This window comes from Andrographis paniculata, unplaced genomic scaffold (assembly GCF_009805555.1).
Source record: "Andrographis paniculata isolate CXL003 unplaced genomic scaffold, ASM980555v1 Contig57END, whole genome shotgun sequence".
Taxonomy (NCBI): Eukaryota; Viridiplantae; Streptophyta; class Magnoliopsida; order Lamiales; family Acanthaceae; genus Andrographis; species Andrographis paniculata.
This window is the reverse complement of record NW_026137592.1, coordinates 2505524-2531978: the sequence shown is the minus strand read 5'-3', so window position 1 is coordinate 2531978 and position 26455 is coordinate 2505524. Positions and strand designations below refer to the sequence as shown.

The following is a 26455-nucleotide window of genomic DNA, read 5'->3' as shown; positions in this document are numbered from 1 at the left end:
TATATTATATATATAATATATAACCAAAGTTTTTAAAAAAGCCCTAAAAGATAAGGACATAGGTATTTCAGGTATTCTAGGATCATTCAATCTATTTGGGATCAAGACGACGGATTAGATGATGTAGGAAATGTACAAAATTGCAACCTCAACTAGCTAAGAAGTTTGATTAAAATGTTTATCTATTTTTTGTATACTATTAGAATATGATTGAACAAAATATGAGCACAAATACCCACTATAAAACAAGAGAATTGAAGGCTACCTTAGGATCTATGATCAAAAGTTCTAGAAAATCATGCAAGTCTAAAAAAAATAAAATAAATAAAAAAAAATCCAAATTTGGATTGATTATCATCCCGTAACACAATATTAGATGTCAGTTTAAAAGAAATAGAAAATTATGACATATGAAATTGGTGGAACAATTTGTCATTATCCTTACAATGTGTTCGGCGGTCCATAAAGGCACTAAATGATGGTAGATACAAACAGAATTAAACGCAACAAAAATACTTTTACGGAAAACGAATGAGAAAATGACAACACTAGGTAGCAATACTTAAACAAAAAGATTGGTTTCAAGAATAAGGTGATTTACAACACTAATTTCAAATCTTTAAAGAGTGAATATTGAAGTAAGAACCTTAGAATTAGGTGTTCTCAATGGGCTTCTGCAACACATTTGTAACACCCTGACCCGTAAGCAACGCAAAGTCAAGTGTGTCAAGATCGTAGACTGGCCCATAGGTCAACACAAGTTATTTCAGCGCGCTTTGTTCTCACTCATACGCACCCTAGGAAGTCTTAGAGGGAGTCACAAGTCCTCAAATTACTCTAGGGCAAGCTTTAACTTTAAAGTTGTTTCAGTAGGGTTCTTAAAAAAAGAATGTGCACATTATTGACATGGATAATATATTCAATTCATTTAATTAATATTCAACATCGGATGGTCTCGTACCGGCTCATCTACAGGAGTTGGCCTAGCACCGGTCCAACTTCGGAGGTATCAAATCCTCCTCCACTTTAGAATGCAATGTTCATGTTGCACACCAAAGATCGTCAACTGCTAGGCCCGTCACCAGTCCGATCAATGACTGCCGGCTGTCACAGGTCAACTTTGATACCAACTGGACGGACTCGTATTGACATGTGTGGCCAGTTTACGATCCCGACACATCTGACTTTGTATGCCTTAGAGGCTGGAGTGTCAGAACAATTACTAGTAGATCTAGAGAATTCTACAAGTTTTTGAAAAAAAGTTTGATTGGATACCGACATAAGTTCCATAGACTTCATGCTCGCATTGTGTTTTTCTTAGACTCCAATGGAGGTCCGCAAGATTTCATGAGGACGATAAGTCTATAATTATAAGCTTCAAAGATGATAAAGAATTGAAAGCAACCTTGATAATCATTGTTAACAATCGAGATCTAAATGAAGTCCAAAAAAGAAAATTGTTTATTTTGTCAATCCAGTGACTCCACATTCCTAGGAACATCCGACAAGTTACATTGACTTTCTATTGCTAGTGATACGATAATTTTCACAATGAATGTGGAAGAATGAAGAAGAATTGAATTAATGAAACAAAAATACTTTTTAAGGTGATACGATATTTGGACAAAAAAATTGGATGACTTTAAGAAGTTTAATCCATCGATCATCTTGGAGAGTGGGGGAATGTTATTATTGACCTGAAGGCCAAAACTATCGAATTGATTTTCGAGAAATAGAAAAAAAATCCAATTTGATGAAAGTTCGTGTTACATTAGGGTGTGGTTTTTTGGGGGTTTGAATTTTGATTTGGGATTTGAATAGTAAAAATTTTGAATTAAAATAATTATATGATGTGATATAAATAAGTATTGATGTGATATTTTAAATATAAAATTAATTTTTAATATAATATAATAAAGAAAAAATAGGTCTTCATTTTTATATTTTTTATGAAAAAGAATTTCATAAATAGTAAAAAAAATTTTAAAAAAAATTCTCTGAACAAACACAATCTAAGTTTTTTTTTCGAAATTCAAGAAATCTATAAAATTGCTTAAGAATGACAAAATTTAGCTTTTATAACAAATGTGTTATTTTTTAAATTATATTTGTTTAAAATAAATCAAGGATATTATTTTCTAATTAAATAATTGTATTATATTTAATATAATAAATATTCTTACATTTTACACTATATTATACTGATATTAATAAATTTATATAACACAGTACTAATAAAATTATTTTTATTTTTATTTTTACTATAAATTAATATAATAATAATATTCAAATTACAAGGTGTTGGAAAGAGCAAAAGAAAACCTCAAATATGTTCAAAGTGGATGCAAGCGTGACAAGAAATTTGGGGGAAATATTAAAAAAATCTAAAATATAAAAATTAACTTTAATACTATTTTTAGTGTTTTTAATAATTATTGAACAACATTAAGTTTTTTATATTTTTTTTAATAAATGTATTTTTTTATGTTATATATGAAAAATTATGCCGGTAATATAAAAATAATATTTTGTATAAAATTATTAATTTTTTTTTATGAATAGAATATATTATATATATTAAGTTAATATTATATATATATTATGTTAATATGTATTATATATTTTTAGAATATTTACGAAGAGTCGTGCCATAAAAAAATAGGTTGAATGAATAGACTATTTAATTTGAAATTTTTTATGAACACTCACATCCTAGAGTTTATTTGTTTTTGATTTAAAATTAGGAAGTTGAATTAATTTTTTTTTATTTAAATGATATTCTAATATGATATTTATTAGAAAAAGTAATAATTCTTCTACTAGATTTAAAGTTGTCATTTTTTACTTCTGTTACAATTTTTTAATTAATAATTATACTATCTACTAACATAATAAACATTATTCCAAATTTCAATATATTACACAAATATCATTACTTTTATATCATACAATAAATTTACGTGCAAAAAATAAATATCACTATTTCAATGAGACAGATGAAATGATATATTTTTATTGAAAATTGTACAAATCGGAACAGAGGTGATGTTTGTTTTTATTTTTGTATAATTTTTTTTTTAATTTTAATAAAATGTTTAAAAAGTAAATATTTAATTTAATACTTTTATTAAAAAAATATAAATAATAAAACTCAAGTGAAATATTCTTTTGCTGTTGTGATATTATTATAGGGATAGCCAATAGAAATATTAACCGCTAACCACTATTTTATATTTTGTATATAATATATAAGGGAGTATATATATATAGATGTATATATATATATGTATGTGCAGCCGAGTGTATGTGTGTGGTATAATATATAGATGTATGTATGTAGTATCTATGTATGCTAGTGTATATATAATATATTATATACTCCCTCCGTCTCAGATACCGTGTCTGTTACACTGTAGATACTGTATTTTAGGAGGGGGTATAATTAGTAGATAATTAAGAATATATTAGTGAAAATAATTATCCTATAATATAAATAATTATAAATTAAGATTAAGATAACTAATTAGTTTAATTAAAATTTAAAAAAATAAAATTAAAAAATTTAAAATGAGATGAAAGTGTGTAATCATTTTCCAAAAAAAGAAAGTGACATGGTATGTGAGACGGACAGAAACGACAACGTAGACATGGTATCTGAGACGGAGGGAGTAATATATATGTATGTGTGTACGTACGAGGATTTATATTAATGAGGGAGAGAGAGAGACAGAGTAAAGAGATAAAAATTGATAGAGTAAAATGAAGGTGGTCATTTATTTCATCAATTCAACCCATATTTATATTACAAGATTGAGTGAGTAAGAGGATATGCATGATCCACGTGTGCCTCGTTAAAATCTTACTAGAAAAAAAACTCTGTGGGACAAAAAAATTCTAGTGAAGGAAAAAGAATACAACATTCTTGTGTCAATTTGCTCCCCCTGATCCGAGCATTATTTGAGATCTCTTAACCGACGCATACCAATTTTCTTCACCAGTTTTTCAAATGTTGCAGTCGGTAATGCCTTGGTTAATATATCCGCCAAATTATTATCTGATCGAATTTGTTGCACATTAATTTCACTATTCTGTTGTAGATCATGAGTGAAAAAGAATTTTGGTGAAATATGTTTCGTTCCATCTCCTTTAATATAACTCCCTTTCAATTAGGTTATACAGGCTGTATTATCTTCGTATAATGTAGTCGGAGGAATTTTATAGTTGGGTATTAACCTACAATTTTTCAGAATATGTTGAGTCATTGACCTCAACCAAACACATTCTCGACTAGCTTCTTGTATTGCCAATATTTCAGCATGATTTGAAGAAGTGGCAATTAAAGTTTGTTTCATCGATCTCCAAGAGATCACTGTTTTGCCACATGTGAATATATAGCTAGTTTGAGATTTGGTTTTATGAGGATCTGATAAATATCCTGCATCGGCATATCCAATTAATTCATGTTGAGAATCTTTCAAGTAAAATAACTCGACATCAATTGTTCCTTGGAGATAGCGAAAAATGTGCTTAATCCCATTCCAATGTCGTCAAGTAGGCGATGAGCTGAATCTTGCCAATAAATTTACAGTAAATGATATATCAGGTCGGGTGCTGTTAGCAAGATACATTAATGCACCTATAACACTCATATATGACACTTCAGGGCCAAGTGTTTCTTCGTTTTTTCTCTTTTGGTCTAAAAGGGTCCTTTGCTGGATCGAGTGCCCTGACGATCATTGGGGTATTTAGCGGATGTGATTTATCCATTATGAATTGTTTCAGTACCTTTTTGGTATAATTTGATTGGTGGATGAAGATTTCACTTTCCAAGTACTCAATTTGCGGACCAAGACAAAATTTAGTTTTTCCAAAATCTTTGATCTCAGACTGATATTCAACAACTTTCTGAATTTTACATGAGTTCCAATTAAATTGAGATCATCTACGTATACAACGATGATTACGAACCCATTTTTCTTTATAAAAACACATGGACAAATAGGGTTATTTATGTAACCTTCATTTATGTAACCGAGTTTTTCAATTCTTATTATTTTGAACTCTGCATTTTTTTTAAAATATAATTTTTTCTCTCATAAAATATATTAACAAATATTATTTTAATATCAAATTTAAATATATATATATATTTCCAAAATCAACGAAAAAGACACAATCTTGAACAAAGAACATATAGTAAAAAAAGGTTTATAGAAACAACTCGTTGGTGTGAAGATTTTGAAAGTCTCAAAGGGCATATAGAAAAATAGGAAAAGATACAACATTGTATTCAATTTTGATTGAGTTTAGATAATTGAATTCTAATTAAAATACCCATTCGTTATCTTAAATAAGCATTCAATTATTTTTTTGCACTTGAAATTTGGAATATTAGTATAATATTATTATATTACACAAATAAAAACAAAATAATAAAAATAAGTTTATCAGTATTGTATAATATAAATATAACAGTATTTGTATAATACACTATAATAGAGATAAAATAATATTGGTCTCAATATAACTAAAATTTATCAATTATGATTCAAATATTAAAAACTTATCAATTTTAGTCTGGTTATTAACAATTTTAATCAATTTTTGTAACAACGTTAAAAAAACTAACAGAAATTGCTGCGTAGACGTAACGTGATTGACGTGGCAGCTGATCTGAAAATTACACGGCTATTTACAATTATACACGACTATGTATGATTTAGTGTTGTTAGAATATGAAATTGAAATTCTCTATTTCAATCGTAAGAATACGTACATATTTATAGTGATATACAAATCGTCTAAATAAGATAAGAGTCCTATGAATTTCTTAAATAAAATAACTACCATAAAATATAATATATTGCTTCTAAATATATTTTAACACCCATCCTCAAACTCAATATATGATCAAACAAACTTGAGTTTGTCAGAAGTGACCGAAAAATATATAGTCGAGATCTTCCACGTACGAATTTGAATTCGCCAAGATTGACTGAGAGTAGAGCCGGAAATAGGTCGATTCGTGTCGGGTTGACTACTTTAAACGGATTAAATTACTTAACCCTAACCCGACCCGTTTATTATCGTGTCGGGTTCGTGTTAACCCGTTTATTATCGTGTCAGGTTTGGGTTGACTCGTGTTGACCCGTATATATAATTAAGTCTAATTTCTTAATTCAAATTAAATAATTTTTTGTTTTGTTGTCGTATTATGTTAGTTTTTATTGGTTTGAGCGTAAATTATGTTGAATTATTTAAAATTGAACTTAGTTTAAATTAATTTATGAAAAAATTATTAAATTATGATTATTTTATATATATAATAAATATATTAATCAATATTAATATATTATAATCGGGTTGTCGTGTCGGGTTCGAGTTAAGAGTCTCAACTCTAACCCGACCCGTTTATTATCGTGTCGGGTTCGTGTCAACCCGTATACATAATCGGGTTGAAATCTTTGACCCAAACCCAATTATTTCGTGTCGGGTCGGGTCGGGTCAGTTTTTGCGAGCTCTAACTGAGAGTGATGTAGTCGTCCACTGGATTAGAGTCAGAAGCATAACTCTCAACACCATTAGAGTTGGAAACAAGACTCGTTCGCTCACAATAAAGTTAGAGTCGAAAACAAGACTCTGTCAATCGAAGTAGTAGAGACAGAGACGGTATGAAAATGACAACATGATCGTGGATAAAAGCAAATATATCAATAAAATATAAAAATATATATGAGATATAACGGGTCATAGATGTACCGGGACATAATTTGGCTCTGATACCATATTAGAATATGAAATTGAAATTTTCTATTTCAATTATAAGAATACGTACATATTTATATATTTATAGTGATATGCAAATCGTTTAAATAAGACACGAATCTTACGAATATTTTAAATAAGATAATTACCATAAATATAATTTATTACTTCTAAATATATTTTAACAAGTGTGCAATTATATAGGACCATATTTTCACACGGCCATATTAAATTCTACACGACCATATACATTTCTATTTTGGTCTAATTTTTTTGTTATATATTTATTTAGAAAAATATTTTGAATTTAGAACAGTTAATTTAGTTAAAATAAAAAACAAATCAATAATAATTATAATATAATTCAAATGTATCAATTTTAATTCAAATATAAAAACTTATAGGGTATATTTTTTTGGAAGATTTTGCCAAGAATTCTACTCTATCAACAAATTTTCCTTTTAGAAACATTAAATTACACAATTATTATTATTTTTTTATATTATATTAAAATTTTATTTTACATTTCTATACAATTTCAACATAAACATATATAATTGTATTCAAATGTAAAATTAATTTTTAATAAGATAATATACAAATTAAAGAATAGTTGTGTAATAAAATATTTTAAAGTGGAAAATTTTTGGGAAATAGTAGAATTTTAAGTAAAATCTCCCAAAAATGCATAATCGATAAACTTTTATATTTTAACAAAATATTATACTTTTTAATTATATTAGAAATATTATTGATTTTGTTTTTCATTTTAATTATATCAACTATTTTAAATTCAAAGTATATTTTTATACTATGTATTTTTAGATCAAAACATAATGATATAGAATTAAATATGACCGTGTATAATTGTACACTGAAATATAGATGACCGTGTGACAACACGACCGTGTAGTTCCAAGTCAACTGTCACGTCAACTATGTTAAATTCACATCAACAATTTCCGTTAGTTTTTTTTAACGATGAGACCAAAATTGAGTGAAATTATTGAAACAAAAAATTGATTAAAATTATTTATAATGAAACTAAAATTATTGAATTTTTTTATATTATGACCAAAATTGATAAATTTTGATTATATTTAAACCAAAATTAATATTTTCCTTTTTTATATTAGATGAATAATATAGTTACTAAAAAAGCTAATAGAAGATGGACTAAAATAAAAAATAGATAGTTTATTAAAGAAAAAAAATTTTTTTATATAAAATTTATAAAAATAAATATTTTTTATAACTTTGGAATCAAATACTCCCTCGTTCCCACTATAATTGATACTATTTTCATTTTTATCTGTCCCTGTCCCGTAACAATTAACACATTTCTATTTTTAGTAAAAATTATTAAATCTAAATATATTTAACAAATATAAATCAACTTAATTAATTACATAACATATAATAACATCGTAAACAACGTAGACCCACTCAAAACCCCTTTATTTCTATATTTCTCCTTAAAAAAATAAATATTTTTATCTATCTTTAAAACTACATATCTATTATAAAATTGATTTATGTTAATTATAAATAAACAAAAATATTTTTTTATTTGCTTGTATAATAGAAAATTTTATTCTCTGCAAAATGATATCTATGTTACATATATTTTTTAATTGCTATATAATTTTTAAATATTTAATCATATATTTTTTAATTGCTATATAATTTTTAAATATTTAAACATATATTTTAATTTTTTTAATCATATATATTAAATTTACTTTTAAATTATAAATATTATTAATTATATAAAAAATAATATCATAATTAATTATTATTATCTAATTAAATATTTTTATTTTAAATACCGTTACCTAATCAAATGATTCAATTTCAATAACGGAGGAAGTAATAAATAAAAAAAAGGTAAAACTTAAAAAGGAACAAATTATTAATAACAATGGAGTCCGACTGTTGGGACTATGGATAATGCATTGCATTGGAGCCAGAGTTGAAAACAGGTGCAATCTGACAGGGAGAGGAAGACCCCATAAATAATGCCACAAATCTGTCTTCTTTCGATTTTATTTTTATTTCTTAAATTATAATTTCCCATCGTTTATCTCTCTTTATTTTTCTTTGCGGCACGTTTCTTGCTTTCTTTTTTTCAATAGAAATTCGTCCTGGTTTCGCTGGAACAGTGCTGGGAGGAGGAAGAGGGGATCCTCATAGCCTCTACTTTTATTTTCAGAGGAAAAAATTATTTATTGGGGTTTTGAAATTTGATAAAGTTCTCAGCTTTTTCTGTCGTTTGTGTTGGATTTTTGGGTGTTGATAGAGAGAGAAAGAAGAGAGAGAGAGGGGGGGTGAGTCGAGGTGGTCTTGTGGGCTATTGGTGTGAGGTGTTTTCAGAGTAAATTAAAGATTGCTGAACTCATTAATCCTTCCTACCCATCTCTAGATTTTCATACCCACCGAATTCTTGTCATTCATTTCCGTATCTCATCTCTCCCCACCCCAGTTTTGACTCAGATTTCCTTTTCCCTTCGTACTCTTGATTTAATTGAGGTTTGTGCTCTGGTTTCCATGGCTGTCTTCTTGGATTCTCTTCATTTCTGGAGGGGTGGGGTGCTTGGGAGGTTTTTGATCATCGATTGTTCGAAATTCTGCAGTTAATCTCAACATATGGTTTTTTCATCGTTTTTATCTGATTAAATCTGTTCTTGTTTTGGTGCTACTTTTTCAGGTCCTGAGTTTGGATCTATCGTTGTATCTGTTGCTCTTTCGCAGGTGAGATTGCTGTTTTGGTTTGCCTTTGGATTGGATGCTAGATTATGTTTGGTGTTGTTTTGTTATTGTTTCGGTTTTTTATTTTGATCCTTTTTTTTTTGCCCCCTTTCTATCGCCTGCTGTCCGTCAGTTTCGGATTGTTTATCTGTTCTTTCTTTTGGTGGTTCTTCTGTAAATATTAACGTTTCCTTTGTAGAAATTCTAAATCTGCACCTCCAAGATGTTCTTCGAAGATGACTGATGTTTCTATGGATAATCTATGGCTGAATTTGATAAGTTTAATGAAACGTTTAGGTTGATATGTGTTTTCGATTTTCTTTAGGGTTATGAAATGTGAATGCCCAATTGATGTTTATATGCCCTAGTTGTGAAGAGTCTTTTCTTAAAAACTTTGATCTGTTTAAAGATAATCTTTCTGTTCGTTGCCTCTCAGCGACGAGATTAGCTGTTTGGTTGCTGTTCTTATGCTCCTACCTTGCTTAACTTTGATGGAAAGTTTCATATGATTAAGAAAAAAAGAAAAAAAAAAAGTGTGATTCTTGAAGTTTGGGGGTAAATCTTAGATGTGAATGTATTGATTCAATTATCTCATCGGGTTTTAAATGTTTCGACCTTTATGTAAAGATGCAATTAATGGAATGTTTATTTTCTTGTTCAGCAACAAACGGTTTCGATCGTCTGTCTAAAATGAACTTCAAATATCGGTTGAAACCTGTTAGAACCAATGATATTGTTGCTAGTGACCGTTTTGATCTTTGTCTTTTCTATGTTTATTTGTTTGCAGATTTGTTGAACGACAGAAGTGCTAAATCCTGCCGCTCGAGTATAATTGCTGTTGGTGAGAGTAATAGCATTGATTCAATCTTAGCCCTAAATGCAGGGTGAAAGGAGTGACGTCAGTACTACGGCAGAAAATGTGAGTATTGATCACGCGTCTATGCCCGCTGACGTAACGGAACCCCAATTATTGTGGAACGGTATGCAACCCTCGGGACAAAATCAGCTACCAGATTACAGATTGTCGATAAGTGAGACAAATAATCAGTATCTGCCGCATATAACGCATGACATGTGGAATGCTGACTGGAGCTTAGGTGAAAGCAGTGGTTCGCGGCATCAAAACGAAGAAAATGGAAGTAAAGTTGATACTTGGACGTTTACCTCTCCGTCGGGTCTCGCACAAGAAGAACAGGGAAATCGATCGTCTAATAATATTCGTGCTTTGGATAATGTGGTTGCAAATTCGAATGGTAATCAGGTCACAAATGGATTGTCTCGCCTGCAGAGTTCTAGCTACGCTTTTCCTCAGGATCTTAATATGAGTTCGGGTTTTGGAGATCAAGAAGACGAGGGTGTTCATCAGCGAGCTGGGCGACACATATACGCATCTGCTGGATCGTCATCATCTAGTGTTGCGCCATCTGCTGCTGAGGGTTCTATGAGGTTCGGCGGACGTGTCACTGAAGACAGGCCAGAAGGTTCTTTGAATGGTCGAATCTTGCCTTGCAAGAGGAAGGAAATTGAAACGGGACAATCCTCTGGAGTGGGAAGTTCTAGTTTTTTCCAGAATGTTGAAAGAAATCAATGCCCTAATATAAGGGCTGGCGCAGTTCCTGCAGGCAGCGTTAATGTGCAGACACCAATGGAGAATGGCCCGGTCATTAATAATCGACCGCAGCTGGAAAATCCGCGGACTAGGTTCGGCTTCGAAGGAGCTGTCTCCACAGGTTTTTTCACTTTGACTAGTTCCTTTGGTATTGATGAGAATTCCCAAAGAAGTTGTCGTATCCAAATTAATGGTGTAGAAGTAGCTGACTATTCTTTTCCAACTGAGCCTGATACCGGAAACACAGCTGGATCTTCTTCTCAGAATACTAGGATTGGTCCCTATAACCATTTCGTAGATGTAAATCCATCTCCAGCAGCGGGTAACGGAAATCTTCGTGGTCAATCAATTCTGGACATTCCTTCTGTGCGCAGAAATCAGCAATTTAGGTGGATTGGACCACCGAGAACAAGGGCTATCACCACATCCTCGTCCACTACGGTTATTCAAGAAGATGGGAATGCTGCTGTTTATGAAGGACAACCTACGGCAGCGAATACCCCGATAAGAATCTCAGAATATCCTATGTTTGTTTCTGCCAGCGAGATGGGAAGTTCGTCTCACAATCCTGTTAATTGGAATATGGTCGGTGGTGGAAATAACAATGTTGCTGAGAATGTTGCCCCTTTGCCGCGGGTTGGCCCCAGCACTGGGGCTGGTTATTCTGTTTCTGGCATCTCACAGCGGAATTCTCGGAGGCTATCCCAACTTGTTCGAAGATCTCTGATGTCATCTGCTGCTGCTGCTGAGTCTGGCAGTCTGAGCATTAATCCCGAGCAACCAAGATCATCTGCTGCCTATCAGGAGGTGGGGGCACTGCCACACAGACCTGATAACCATCTTCGTCGTGCGCCAAATTCGAGGCCCTTGTTGGACAGGCTTGGTGCGTTTGGGGGACCTAATTCACTGAGATCTTTGGCTGCTGCAAGTGAAGGAAGAGGTGGTGTAATGTCTGAGGTATATATTTTTCCTTCTTACTTCAATCTCTCGCTATATATTATGATGTATGATATCCTAATTGATCGAATTTTCAACACCTTTAATTTCACTGATCTTTTAGTGTTCTTGCATGATTCAATTTGTTGAATCTATTCTGGTTCTTGTTATTAACTAAATTGTGAAGCTTGCACTTCGAGTTTGAATCTGTTGAATTTGGCATTAGATTTGAAGGGTTTTCATTAATCATTATTGGTTGTTAGGAACCATATTAATGATCGGAGGCCTCAATAACTGATCTTGAGCTTCCTGGTTAAAACTTACTTGATCTTTAGCTAAAATGATCTTGATAATAGTTTATCATAATTTTGCGAACTACATTTAGTTGTGATCGCTGAAACCAACTAGCTAAAGATACCTAATGCTTTTCACTTTGACTAAGAATTGTTTCTTTTTTCCCCCCACTTTTCTGATGGCATTTGTTCAACAATAATCTTGCCAACAAAACTGAAATAAAAAATCCCAAGTATGAATCTGACCTGGATACCATATGCCGTATAGCTACCGAGTTTCAATGGGGCTTACCTTTTTTTTTTTTTGATCGGATCAATGGGGCTTACCTTTATTATAATGGTAAGGAGTCCCTTTATTAGTTGATCAAAAAACTGAGCTGGTTTTATTTTAAACTAGTTTTTCTCAGTTAATGTTTGTTATTAATCTATAGAGTTTTCGTATATGTTGACTACTTCAGTCACTAATATATCAACTCACAATTAATTTTTAGGGAATTGAAAATGTATTTATGAGATTAACACTGTTAAAAATACTAAAGTTATGCTACCAGAATATCTATGTTTACTTGATATGTAGTAAAAACGCAAAATTTCAAAAGCTTAGAATGGTTTGAATGGAAGCAAATTCGATCAATATCAGATTCAACCGGTGGCCTAGTTTCTACACAGGAACTATAAAAGAAGGGATTTACTTTAACTTGGCTTGTGATACTCTACATAAAACAGACCTTTAAATGTTAATTTTCTAGTTTTGTGCTGCCTATGGATGAATCATAATCGAAATGTGCCCAATGGCAGCAAGTGTGTTGTGTTCTGCTTGGTTATTACTTTGTGCAGCTTCGTCAATGCAATTGTTCTGATATGGTTTCACCCTTAGGCAAACTCATTTGTTTTTTCAGATTGGGTTGATACTTGTTTGTAATATTTGACTTCCGGATATGTTGATTACTTTTCTTTCCTTGTTATTCGATTAAACCTGTTGTTTGATGCCTTTATATTGGTTTTTCAGCAGATGCGCCATGTCTTGGATATCATGCGAAGAGGGGAAGGCCTAAGAGTTGGGGTTTGTTCCCGTTTCCTCTATTCTATTATTAGAGCATGCGCCATAATCTAGTAGCTGAATTTTGTAGCTACATTTTGCTATTTTTATTGTTATTGAATCTACCCAGATTGTGCATCACTATATTATTAATATTGGTTGTTTCTTTGGTATGGACACCAACTTAATTACCTTATTAAAAGACAACCTTAGATACATCGTGATTTATTAACTCTTTTTTATTTATTTTAATTTATATTTTTGGACAGCAGCTATTGGGTATTTCCTATTTCATTTGCTGTATTATCTTTTCATGTTTAGTGTGTTAAGCGCCTCCAGTTTTCTAATCCCGGTTTTGTAATGATGTCCCCTCTGACAGACTTCTTTTTCATAGTTAAATAATACTTCTTCTCTCGTGGTAGGATGTGATGCTCCTCGACCACTCCGTCCTTGCTGGTATGGCGGATATTCACGATCGGCACCGGGATATGCGGTTGGATGTTGATAACATGTCTTATGAGGTAAAAACACTACAGCGGCGACGCCCTTCTTAATTTTGTGCCATCTTTTTGTGCCCTTCAATTAATTTCTACCATTCTTTTTCAGGAATTGCTCGCACTGGAGGAGCGGATCGGAAATGTCTGTACAGGGCTAAGCGAAGAAACCATTATGGCTCGTATGAAGCACCACAAGCATGTGGTTGGGAAAACTGCTCAATCAGAGCAAGAGCCTTGCACTATATGCCGGGTAAGGATGCTTATTATGTTTATAAGCCCTGAACATCACAAAGCACCCTGAGAAGAGCCCATGTGTTTAGATTTAGTTAGGGATTTTTAGTAATTTTGTTGATTTCCGTATTAATCGATGGCGATCTTTCTTTGGAATCATATCTTAGTCTTAGATCCGATAAAAATAACATCGAACGCCAGATGTAATTGGATATAGGGTTCATAGTTAGATCTAGGATTTCAGATTTAGTGGTTGATATTTTTAGATTTATGTTAAGAGTGAATTATTAATTTTGTAAAAATTACCTTTGGTGGATCTTGTTTTAACAGTATTTCCATCTTCGATGGAGATATCCAACTGCAGTAATTGCTCCTATTCTAAATTCCTTGTTTTTTTCAGGAGGATTATAAAGCTGAAGAAGATGTTGGAACGCTTGAATGCGGGCATCAATTCCACCGGGACTGTATTAAAGAATGGCTCTTGCTTAAGAACCTCTGTCCCATTTGTAAAACAACGGGTCTGTCTACCTGAGGGAGGAGGTGCCTTTCTTTCTTGTCAAGTAGTGTTGAAAGGAAACCTAAAATTGTTGGAAATATGATTGCTCGAGTTGGTGATTTCTCGAAGTCAATCTTTGTTTTATTATCTTGTACTCAGTATGGTTTATTATAAGATTATTGATGATTTTCCTTTTTTTGGATCTTTAGTTTTTGCATTCAAAGGACATATTGGTTTAATGTGGCGATTTCATGGTTGCTGTTCCCTGTGCCGATGTGGTGTTTAAAATTGGTATGAGTTAAACTTGGTGCAATTGGTATTGTTTAGTATATCTTGTTCTTGTGCTTGCTAAGGGAGTGTGTGCTTGGTGATTGTTTTGAGGTTTTTGGTTTTCGATTTAAATAGTGGTCAGATGCTATATCTTGTGAAAGGAGGTAGTGTATTTTTACAAGGAATCGTGAAGATTGCATAGAAAAAAAACTGAAAAAAGAAAAATCCCAAAGTGAGCGGAGCCTCGTTGTTGTTGTTGGGAGTGTTTACTTGTGTTTTGGTTTGTCTTGAATACAAATTCTAGTTTTCCGTACATAGTGTTGAAAATGTTGGTAGCGTCGCAGCTAATATGTAGTGTGTCCTAATCGGGTTTGGCAGTTGTCTTTAGGGTGTCAAATATGCGCCCATTATGCCGTAGTTGTAGCTCTGTTGTTCGGACATTGTCTGCAGAGCCGAGCCTTGAAAGGCAGTGTATATATATAGAGTGTCCTGAGCAATTAGTTTGTGAAGTTACACAGTGACTCTGAACTGTGTGATCTTGCTGAAAAAATTGCAGTTAGGGCTCTTAGATGCGAGTTTTCTATATATTCATACAAGTATTCTGGGATTTGTTCTTTTAATGTTTCTCTTTGAGTGAAATGTTGGCTGGCTGAAATGACTCAAGATTTGTATATATGAATGTAAGGTTGAATAGGGAACAGAGTTACAAAGTGTTTTGGATTTACTTATGTTTATGGGACAGGGGGGTTGAATGTGGTGTGGTTAGAATGTGTTAAATTTGTGGGTAGGGCTGTCAAAATAGGTTAGTCTGTCCTCGTCTCATTTTTAAAGAGGGTTGTATTGTATTTTCTTCGTCATGTAAATGTATATTTATTTGACTTTTAGTAAAATTGAATAATAATTGTTACTATTTTTTTTATAGTAAAAAAATACAAAAATATAGTGATTTTTTTATTTAAAGGTAAACTATTTTTTTGTCCCGTAATTGGACTTTTTTATCATTTTAGTCCCGTAAGTGGAGCCTGTTGCAAACTAGTCTCATAAGTGAAAAATTTTCGCTGTTTTAGTCATATGCCGGAGACGCCCGCGTGGCTCGCCGGAGGTGACGTGTCCGCCAGGTGTCCAGCCAGGTCAGCGACACTTGGCGGACACGTGGATTTATTTATTTTCTAAATTTATTTTTTAAATTTATTATAAATTGGAACAAATAAAAAAAATACAAATAAAATTTAAAATAAATTTTAAAAAAAATTTTAAAAAATGAAAAAAAAAAATCCACGTGTCCGGCAGATCAGCGACACCTGGCGGACACGTCACCTCCCGCGAGCCACGCGGGCATTTCCTGCGCCAGAGGACTAAAACAGCGAAAATTCTTCACTTATGAGACTAGTTTGCGACGGATCAGTTACGAGATTAAAAGAAAAGTTTACCTTTTATTTAAAAAGGAAATGAGAATATATTTTGATGACAATCTAAAAAAAAAAAAACTTACATTTAAACCGCCAACAAGTAAATATTTACTTCTTATTCATTTAGTCTCACTTCAAATGGCTTTTTGTAATTTTGTAATAAATTAAGAAATAATAGTATTTTATTAGTTGAAAGTGTCTAATAAAGTTTTGACATTGCCTTTTAACTTTGATTTCAGGTATAAATGAAAGGTATTTTGGTATTAAGGGTATCATTATTTTTATTAGAATTTAGGGTAAAAATGGTATTTTTAGTTGGGTGGAAATGAGTATTATTAGTACATTTTTTATACTCACTTCTAGTTTTTGTGTAAGATATACATTTATTTATTTGAGTTTAAAAAATAATAATATTTTAGTTGTACTGATTAGTTAAAAGTGTGTAAAAATTATTTTTCTCATTAGTTTTTAACGTTAAAAGTAATGATTTTTTGTCATTTATTTTGTTTGTTTTCTATATACTATCAATGGTATTTATAATTTAAAATTATTTTACACTGTTTTTGGATATTAATTATGAAAATATATAAATTTAATATTCTTTAATACTGTTAAAAAATGCTTGATTCCCGATGGGTTGTGTTGCACTTACTAAATTATATCATAAAAATTTTAAATTTGAATTTGTTTGCTGTGATATAAATAAATATTAATAAGATATTTTAAATATAAAATTAAAATATAAAAATTTAATTTAAACGGTTGAACATTCTTTTCCATGTCATAAATTGAATATATAGACTTTATTTTTTATTTTATTTTTATTTTTTATTACTGTACTTAATTATCTCCTAACAGTTGATGTCATGTAGTCAGCACTGCACCAGATCTGAGATTTGAGCATAACTATTTCTTACAAGCAACTTTCTATTATAACTATATATATTATGTTGAAGAATATGCAATTACTATTTTCAATTATTTTTAATTATCTAAACCCCACAAGAATTAAACAATATGCACAAATGAGTCAGCAAAGTTGGAAAAAGATAAGGTGCCCTGCAATTATTGATCCCAATCTGAGGAGAACATAACCAAAAGTCTCCTCATTACAGATCTAAATTGTGTCTCCAACAATTTCAAGAAAAAAATAATCTTAAGATGAAGATGAAGATTCAATTGGTTCCTCTGATTCTGTTCTTCCTACAAATGGATAATCTTTTGTGTTCAGAAGAAAGATCGACTTACATAGTCCATATGGATAAGTCCTTTATGCCAATGGCATTTTCCAGTCATCACCATTGGTACTCTTCGATGCTCCAATCTGTCAACTCTCAGACATCCCCAAAGCTCCTCTACTCCTACGACAATGCCTTCCATGGATTCAGCGCCGTCGTGTCGGAAACCGACCTCGAAACTCTAAAAAACTCGCCGGGATTCCTTACAGCCTACGCCGACGGCCCTGTCTTCCCCGACACCACTCATTCCTACAAGTTCCTGTCGCTGAACACCGCCGCCGGATTATGGCCGGCGTCGCAGTACGGAAAAGATGCGATCATCGGCGTCGTGGATTCCGGAGTTTGGCCGGAGAGCCCGAGCTTCAGAGACGACGGAATGACGAAAATTCCGGCGCGGTGGCGTGGAATTTGCCAGGATGGGGAGCAATTCAACTCTTCATTATGTAATAAGAAACTGATCGGAGCTCGGTACTTCAACGCTGGCGTTAAGGCGGCGAATCCGGGGGTTAACATTACTATGAACTCCGCCAGGGACGACTCCGGCCACGGCACGCATGTTGCGGCGACGGCGGCCGGGAATTACGTCGAAGATGTTTCGTTTTTCGGCTACGCTCCCGGAACCGCGAGAGGGGTCGCGCCGCGGGCTCGGCTCGCGGTGTACAAGGTGCTGTGGAATGAGGGCAGCTACGAGTCGGACGCGCTCGCCGGAATCGACCAGGCGGTCGCCGATGGCGTCGACGTCCTGTCGATCTCCCTGAGCTACCGGCGGCGCGAACTATACGAGAATCCGTTGGCGATCGCTGGATTCGGAGCCCGGGAGAAAGGCATTGTGGTTTCGATCTCGGCGGGGAATCGTGGCCCGAATTTTGCGTCGTTGCTCGAGGGAATTCCGTGGGCGATCGTCGTCGCGTCGGGGACTATCGACCGGTGGTTCGCCGGGACGCTGACGCTAGGAAACGGTAAAACCATCACCGGATGGACTATGTTCCCCGGTCGAGCCATTGTCCGAAACCTCCCTCTCGTATACAACGAGTCTTTATCGGCGTGCGACTCGCCGGAGTCGTTATCGCAAGCCGGGTTCTCGAGTATCGTCGTATGCAACATAACCTCGGACGAAAGCCCGAGTTTCTCGACCGTGATGAATAACCTAATCGCCGCCGAGGTTGTCTCGGCCGCAATTGTCATTTCTCAGGACACAAGCATATTAAGATCGACCGCGTTCCCTCTCCCCGGCGTGGTAATAACGCCGTCGGAAGCACGGCGGGTGATCGAATACGCGAAAAGTGTCGATCATCCGAGCGCGACGATAGATTTTCAACAAACCATTATCGGGCCGGGGCCGAGGGCGGCTCCAGCCGTGTCGGGCTCGTCGTCAAGAGGGCCGGGCCGAAGCTACACAGGTGTGTTGAAGCCCGACATTATGGCGCCGGGAGTTCTAATCCTAGCAGCCTACAATCCATATTCCTTTGGCCCGAGCATCGGGAGATCCGTGCTCGGGAGCGATTTCACGCTTCTATCGGGGACATCGATGGCATGCCCACACATATCGGGAATTGCCGCGCTACTAAAAGCCGCGCATCCCGAATGGAGCGCGGCAGCCATTCAGTCCGCGATTATGACCACTGCCACCACACACGACAATACCAATAAACCTATCAAAGACATGGGATTCGACTACGATGTCGCGACGCCTCTCGACATGGGGTCGGGGCAGGTCGATCCGAACCGCGCCCTCGACCCGGGGCTCGTGTACGACGCCACGATCGAAGACTACATAAACCTCGTCTGCTCGATGGACTTAACGTCCGAACAACGTCGGACGATCATCCGATCAAGCTATAATTGCTCGACGGCGGCGGCGACGTCGGACATTAACTACCCATCCTTCATTGCCCTCTACAATGTTCAGGAAAACACAGCTAAATTAACGAAGAAGTTTCAGAGGACAGTGACGAATGTAGGCGACGGTGCAGCTACGTACAGAGTCAAAATCGAAACGCCGAAGGAATCGACGGTCAAGATTTCTCCGATCAAATTGGTATTCAGCAAAAAATACGAGAAGCGAAGGTATACGGTGACTATACGCTACCGGAGTTACAGTCAGACGGAAATCAACTACGGCTCGATAACGTGGATCGAGGACGGCGGCAACCGTACGGTGAGAAGCCCCATCGTGGTTACTCAGACCGTCACTCCCGACGACAACTGATCTATATGAACAGTTTTTCAAATTTTTTTTGCTATCTAAGAAATTCTCAAATTGAATTGAAATTCCCAAATAAACATGATGCGCGATTTAGGGTTCATGGAATTATGCTGTAGTTCTACAATTATCAATCGATCGATCAAGCGTTATGTAAAAAGCAAGCTGTAAAGATTTATTGGGCATTTGATAGTATGGATGATTACCTCCCGTTTTTTGCAGCTTCGTACCAAATCCGATCCTTCGATTCCCAGCAACCGTTCATAGTTAATCGAGCTGCTCATCCCCGCCTGCCAGTAATTTTGAAATGCAGTGTATTTAGACTATATTTAAAAAAAAAAATCATTAAATTAGTTTTATTATAAACAATTTTAATTAATTTTGATCCTATAATTAAAAAATAACAAAAATTATTGACGTGGACATAACATAGGTAAAGTGGCACCTCATCGGGAAACTATCTACAATTAGTTACACGTGGTCATCTCGTCACACGACTATGTATATTTCAATGTATAATTATACATGGCCGTATAGAAATATAATTCTACACGGCCGTGTAACTTTTTATTTTGGTCTAAAATTTTATTTTTGTTATATATATTTTTTTAAAAAAAATATTTTGAATTTATAATAATTGATATAGTTAAAATAAAAAAAATTAAAATTCTATTGTTCCATTGTATTTTAATTTAAAAGCGAAATTTCTCGTATTTTAAAATAAAGGATTCGAGTGAGCATTATGTTTGTTGACAATGGCTTTCGAAATTGGTGACAAAAAATATCTTTGTTTCAAAATAGTCGATTTAGCTTTAGCTTCGCAATTCCTTTTCTATTGATGGGTTTGTGTATGACATTGTGATTTTTTTCTAAAAAAGAAACTCATTAAGTAATTTCATAATTAAATGATTTTCGATTTGCAATTAGAATAATATACGAAAACAAAGCTATGTAAGTCGAAGGTAAATTATTGAAAACGAAAGTAAATTTTTTAATGTATTTTCAGTAGTTTTATGTTTTGTTATACGCTTTGATAAAAATATATATATATATTCAGTAGTTCATCGAAGCCGAAACACTGAACAATAGTGAAAAGTTTGATCTAAGATACAAGAATATGATACGACGATGCAGAAGATATACTATTATAGAAGATGTTGGGTCCACAGAAGACACCTAAGATAAATGGTGACATTTTTTTGTTGGTCGGAACATTTGAATTCACCGCTAAGAAATAAAAGAAGCCACACAAAACATATGCATGATCTGAAAGACAATAAAGTTGAATATTTTGCACGATTGATCGAACTATATAAAGAAACAAATATCAAGTTGTATCATTTTGAAAAAAAAATAATATATGTGTATCTTTGTTGCTATTTTAATAATACAATGAAGTTGTTACATTATTCTTCTTAAGACATGTTTTAGGAGTTGTTTGAAGTAGTGAAAGTTTTAAGTTTATCTCAAGACATGTCTACGTAAAATAAAAAAAAAAATAATTTTTATTGAAAATGTATGGAAATTTTTATTATATAACGTTCACGATCCCGACAAATACTTTCAAACAAAAACAATACTTTTAAATCCATGTATTCATTACAGAAATTGAATAAAGTTTCAAGTAAAATTAATAATTTTTTAAGTATAAAATATCAAAAGATGGAACACATTGAAACCCAAATTAATAATTTTTTAAGTTAAATTATTGTTTGATATATACTATCTTTTATTAAAAATATATTTAAAATTTTTATAACTATATTCGATATTAAATGTAAATATTATTTTTTAGAAAATAAATTTTTTTATATAACATATATACATAATAAACACAAATTCGCTTATAAAAAATAAATAATTTTAAATATATATACATATATGAGTATCTAGAAGATAGAAATATGACATTATAAATGAGTCACATCTTTAACAAATTTTTTTTTTTTATTTTTTTTGACAAACTAACTTTGATGAAAAAAAAAATGTTAGAAATATAATGCCAATAATGATACAATTTGTAAGCAAACAGATCCTTTGTGTATTTGAAATTTTGAATGATGGTTAGAAGTTGAAAATAATAAAATTTAAATTAAAATAGATATTTAATATAATATACCAATAGATAATTATTTTATATATTATCAATAAAAATTAAGACTATATATTTTTTTCATAGGGCAATTTTATAATATTTTTTTTATAAAAAATATTATTATTTTTATATAAAATACTCCCTCCGTCCGGCTAGAAAGTATACAGATTTCTATTTTAGGACTTCCAATTACAAAGTAAATATTTCATTAAATACCTCAATTTTTTTCACAAATACCCTTACTTTACATCACATCATTACTTTTAAACCAAAAAGCAAGGGCAAAAATGTCATTATACTATTTTTAACTACCCACTATAATTAAAATACTATTATTTCTTAAACACAGCGCCAAAAATAAATGTATACTTTATCCGTGGACGGAGGGAGTATTATTTACGAGTATTTTTACCAAAAAGAACGTAAATACATAATGAATAAATGAGAAAATTGTAAAAAATATCCTAATATATCAAATTATTATTTTTGTTATTTATTTATTTCTTTAACAAAATATATTTTTCAAATTTAAAAAATTATCATTTTTGTCCTTTAGCCACACTTGACCGGGCATGGATCAACTTTTTTTGAATATCAAGCGCGACCAAAAAACAAACATGATTTTTGTAAATTTGTATTCCATCCGTCCCAAATAAGGTACAACATTTACTTTTAGCACGAGTTTTAGGTGGGTAGTATTAAGTAGAATAATTTAGAAATTAGGTGATGTGACAGAGAGAGAAATATATTTTTTTTTTATTTGGATGATGTGTGGGGATAAAATGTGGGGTAGAGATTAAGTATAATTAATTATTTTCTATTTTGGAAATATTGCAGGGTGTTTGGGATATACCAAAAAGAAAATGTTGCAGGATGTTTGGGACAGAGGGAGTGCTATATATATTTTATTTCAACAAGATAAATAAAGAACAAAACTAATAATTAAATATATAATATATATATATATATATATATTACAATTTTGATGATAATTGTCACAATATAAAGACATAAAACCCTATAGACCCCAAGTCTATTTAATAGCTATAACTTTTGATGTGTCTATTTGTACGATTTTGTCAATACTCAAAACTCTTAATATTAAAAATATTTTAATATGTTCTTTTAGTGAAATTTTTTTATATATATTTTTTTAAAAAATCTTTTACATATTTTTACATATTAATTATATAATCTTTTATATTTTACATAGAAAATATCTATTTCACATAAGAAACATATCGTCAATATTTCATTCATATATTTATAATCTATATAATCATATTTAATTATAAATATATATATATATTTATTTATTATTTTTATTTATCAAAATATTATCAAATATCACTATTTTAGGTGAAGCAAATAAAATAATTTTTTTATGAATTATCAAATTAAATATTGTATTTAATTTTTTTTTATATGATATAAATATATTTTTATTTAAAGTATCAAATATTATTATTATTATTATTATTATTTTTTATAGCATATCAAAAACTTTTATAATATATAAGACATAGTTTTTATGAATTAAAGACAAATTTACTTATAATTTATTTATAATTTGAAAAGTCCATCAACATTTTTCTTATGATTTAAAATTTATGATATTCTATTTTGTTTCCAAAATATTAAACAGTTTAGAGAATTTTATGTAATATTTTCAAAAATAAAGAGAGTTTTATAAAATTTTAAAAGAATTTTGTACTGTATATTTTTTAAATACAAAGGAAATTTTATATAATATTAAATTATACGAAAATATAATGTCAATTTTTTAAATCACAAATGAATTATAAATAATTTTGTCTTTTAAATTTAACATTTTTTAATTTTTTTAAATACATACAAATTTTCGAACTCAATAATTCAATCTCCGTATCAAACAATCAAGCCTCATGGTGGTAAAATGGTTTGTAAAGATATTTTTTTTTATAAAAAATATAAAAAATTATATAAATAATATAAAAACAATAAATATGTATAATATATTAATTTTTTTTTTTAAAAAAAATATATTTATTGTTTTTACCAAAACAAAACAAACCACAAGTGTCTCTTGAAATTGGCATTATCCACTAATTATTGGTGGAACTATATTTTATCCCAATTTGCTGACTTGATCATTTGTGTAGTCAATTATTGTAGGGTTTCTTCATTTAAAAGGGTAGTATATACTCACAAATATAGCATTTAAGTTTAATAAATTAATAATGTTAGCATTGAACTTTGATACTTTTTTTCATCCACCGCCTATCTATTTGTTTACTTTTTGTACGTAGATTTTAATATATTAGTATTATATTAATACGTTGTACAATTGATTATACATAGAGACTATTATATCCCTTAATATTTATGGTATTAAGTGGTGTTATTTAATGACATTTGTGTAATATTATATAAAGGGTGGTGTAATTTTATATTTTAGTGGAAGATACATTTATTAAAAAAAAATAGATACATTTGCGATGAACAGACTAAAATGGATAAATTGGCGGTAGACGGAAGGAGTATTATATTCTGGTGGATGATTGCATGTAGTCCATACTGCACGTGATCAAACTGATTAGATTTGTGAATCTGGATAAAAAAATAAATAATAAAAAATTCAAATACAAAAAAATAAAAAAATTCTCTAAGCCCATACTTAGTACGATTAGTTTCCTCCATATGAAGAATGAATTCGGTTGTAACAGGGAAGTGTTTGCTTGTGAGATTTGGTTTTGGATTTTACTATTTATTTATTTTTTTTAAAAAAAAATCAAATCAGTCACCTATTTTTTATTTATTATATTACACAAAAATTAACTTTTATATTCAAAACATCACATCAAACGACTATTTCAATTCAAAATTTTATTATACAAAATCAAAACTCAAAACAAAAATCTTACAAGTAAACACACCCTTGTGTAGATACCTGGGAAAATCAGAGTTCTTGAAAAATGTTTAGTTTGTTAGATAATCTTCTTGGGGTGTGTTTGTTTGGGGGTTTGAATTTTGAGTTGAGATTTGAATAGTAAAAATTTTGAATTTGAATAGTTGTATGATGTGATATAAATATGTATTCGATGTGATGTTTTGAATGTAAAATTAATTTTTAGTATAATATAAAAAATGAAAAATAGGTGTTTGATTTGATTTTTTTTAGGAAAAAAAATTGGATAAATAATATGAATCCAATCCAATGCCCCAAACAAACACACCCTCGATGCATTCTTTGAGATGATTAGCTAGTATGAAAAACCGTGAGGTACATGTAAGAGTATGTGACCATCAACGATAGGGGAATCTATGTGAAATTAGATTATTGTCTTTTGAGAGAGGATTGATACAACTCACTTGTTCTTGAATTAGTAAAATTATATCTAAATTGAAACTTCAAATATAGGTCTTTTGTGATCAAACTGAGCTATTAATTTTTGTGTGTTTTATCTTTGAGCATGCAGAGTGTGCTTGCGTTGTTTGATAGGTTCATAAATTGTCTAGCAATTTATTTGATGTTCGTTTTTGTTTTTGTTGTGTTGTCAATTGGTTACTTCTTAATTTTTTGAGCAAATTTGGGGCCAAAAAATATTATATTATAATATTATTTTATTGTTTTTATATGAACGATAGTGTTAATATATATTATTGTTTTGATAAAAAAAGTTTAGAATTTTTTGAAGCCAGGTCTCAAAATTTTTGAAGCTTTATTATATATATTATTATTATTAATTAAAAAATTATCTTGAAATTTTTGAAATTTTATTATATATATTATATATATTTATTTAATTAGATTGTTTTGAAAATTTTGAAGTTTTATTTATATATATATATGTATATATTATTTTTTAATTAAGAAAATTATTTCGAAATTTTTGAAACTTTATTATTTATATTTAATTAATGTGATTGTTTCAGAAATTCCGAAACTTTATTATATATACTCGTTTCGTCCCATAATTAGATATTTATTTGCTTTTGCATAATAGTCTTGGAAAATTCGAAGCTATTAAACTCATGCACTCTAGCACACTAATGTTAAATGAATTCAGAAATTTCGATGCTTTTGGAAATGACAACAATTTTTTTTTTTAAAATTTCGAGACAAAATCCGATATCAAAATTAATTGTCTCCGAGATCTTTTAAATTTCAATGCAATTTTTTTTATACTTTTTGAATAAATTCTAGGAGTAATATATGATTATAGGAAAGTTGAAATATATACTTAAATATTTTTAAAATTGTATATTAATAAATATACTCTCACGTCCCTGTCTAAAAGGATAATTTTTTACAGTAGACTAAGAAATAATATTATCTATTAGCGATAATGTAAGATAATTTTGACATTCTTTTATTGTAGTTTATATATAAATTAATTGTATATGTAATTTTATATATGTAATTTATAAAAAAAAATTGTGTATTTTAATATTAACACATAACTATTTAACTATAATAGGAAAAAAAATAATAGAACAGACTTATATAATAAAAAAAATAATTTGAGGGAGTATACAATAGAATTTTATTTTAGAATAAAATTATACATAATAAAAATAAATTAAAAAATATATTTATTTATAATTAACAAAAATTAATATTATAAAAAGTAAAAAAATTGAGAA

At 31.1% G+C, this 26455-nt stretch overlaps 2 protein-coding genes across 5 annotated transcripts; both read left to right on the top strand.

The window, feature by feature from the left end:
- The first annotated feature begins 8779 nt into the window (after positions 1 to 8779).
- On the top strand, positions 8780 to 14822 carry LOC127256912 (probable E3 ubiquitin-protein ligase RHG1A). Of its 4 annotated transcripts, none has more exons than XM_051283140.1 (7): positions 8780 to 9294; positions 9473 to 9516; positions 10301 to 12079; positions 13364 to 13414; positions 13813 to 13911; positions 13997 to 14137; positions 14519 to 14822. In XM_051283140.1, the coding sequence occupies exons 3-7, from the start codon at positions 10391 to 10393 to the stop codon at positions 14648 to 14650; spliced, it is 2112 nt and encodes a 703-aa protein (XP_051139097.1). In that variant the 5' UTR covers positions 8780 to 9294; positions 9473 to 9516; positions 10301 to 10390; the 3' UTR covers positions 14651 to 14822. The 4 variants fall into 4 exon arrangements, with proteins under 4 accessions (XP_051139097.1, XP_051139094.1, XP_051139096.1 ...); XM_051283137.1 differs by having other exon boundaries at positions 8787 to 9294; positions 13361 to 13414; XM_051283139.1 differs by having other exon boundaries at positions 8787 to 9349; positions 13361 to 13414.
- A 2530-nt stretch (positions 14823 to 17352) lies between these two features.
- Positions 17353 to 19977, top strand: LOC127256911 (subtilisin-like protease SBT3). The gene has a single exon (XM_051283136.1). It carries the CDS (start codon positions 17455 to 17457, stop codon positions 19738 to 19740), a length of 2286 nt encoding a protein of 761 aa, XP_051139093.1. The 5' UTR covers positions 17353 to 17454; the 3' UTR covers positions 19741 to 19977.
- Positions 19978 to 26455: the final 6478 nt, after the last annotated feature.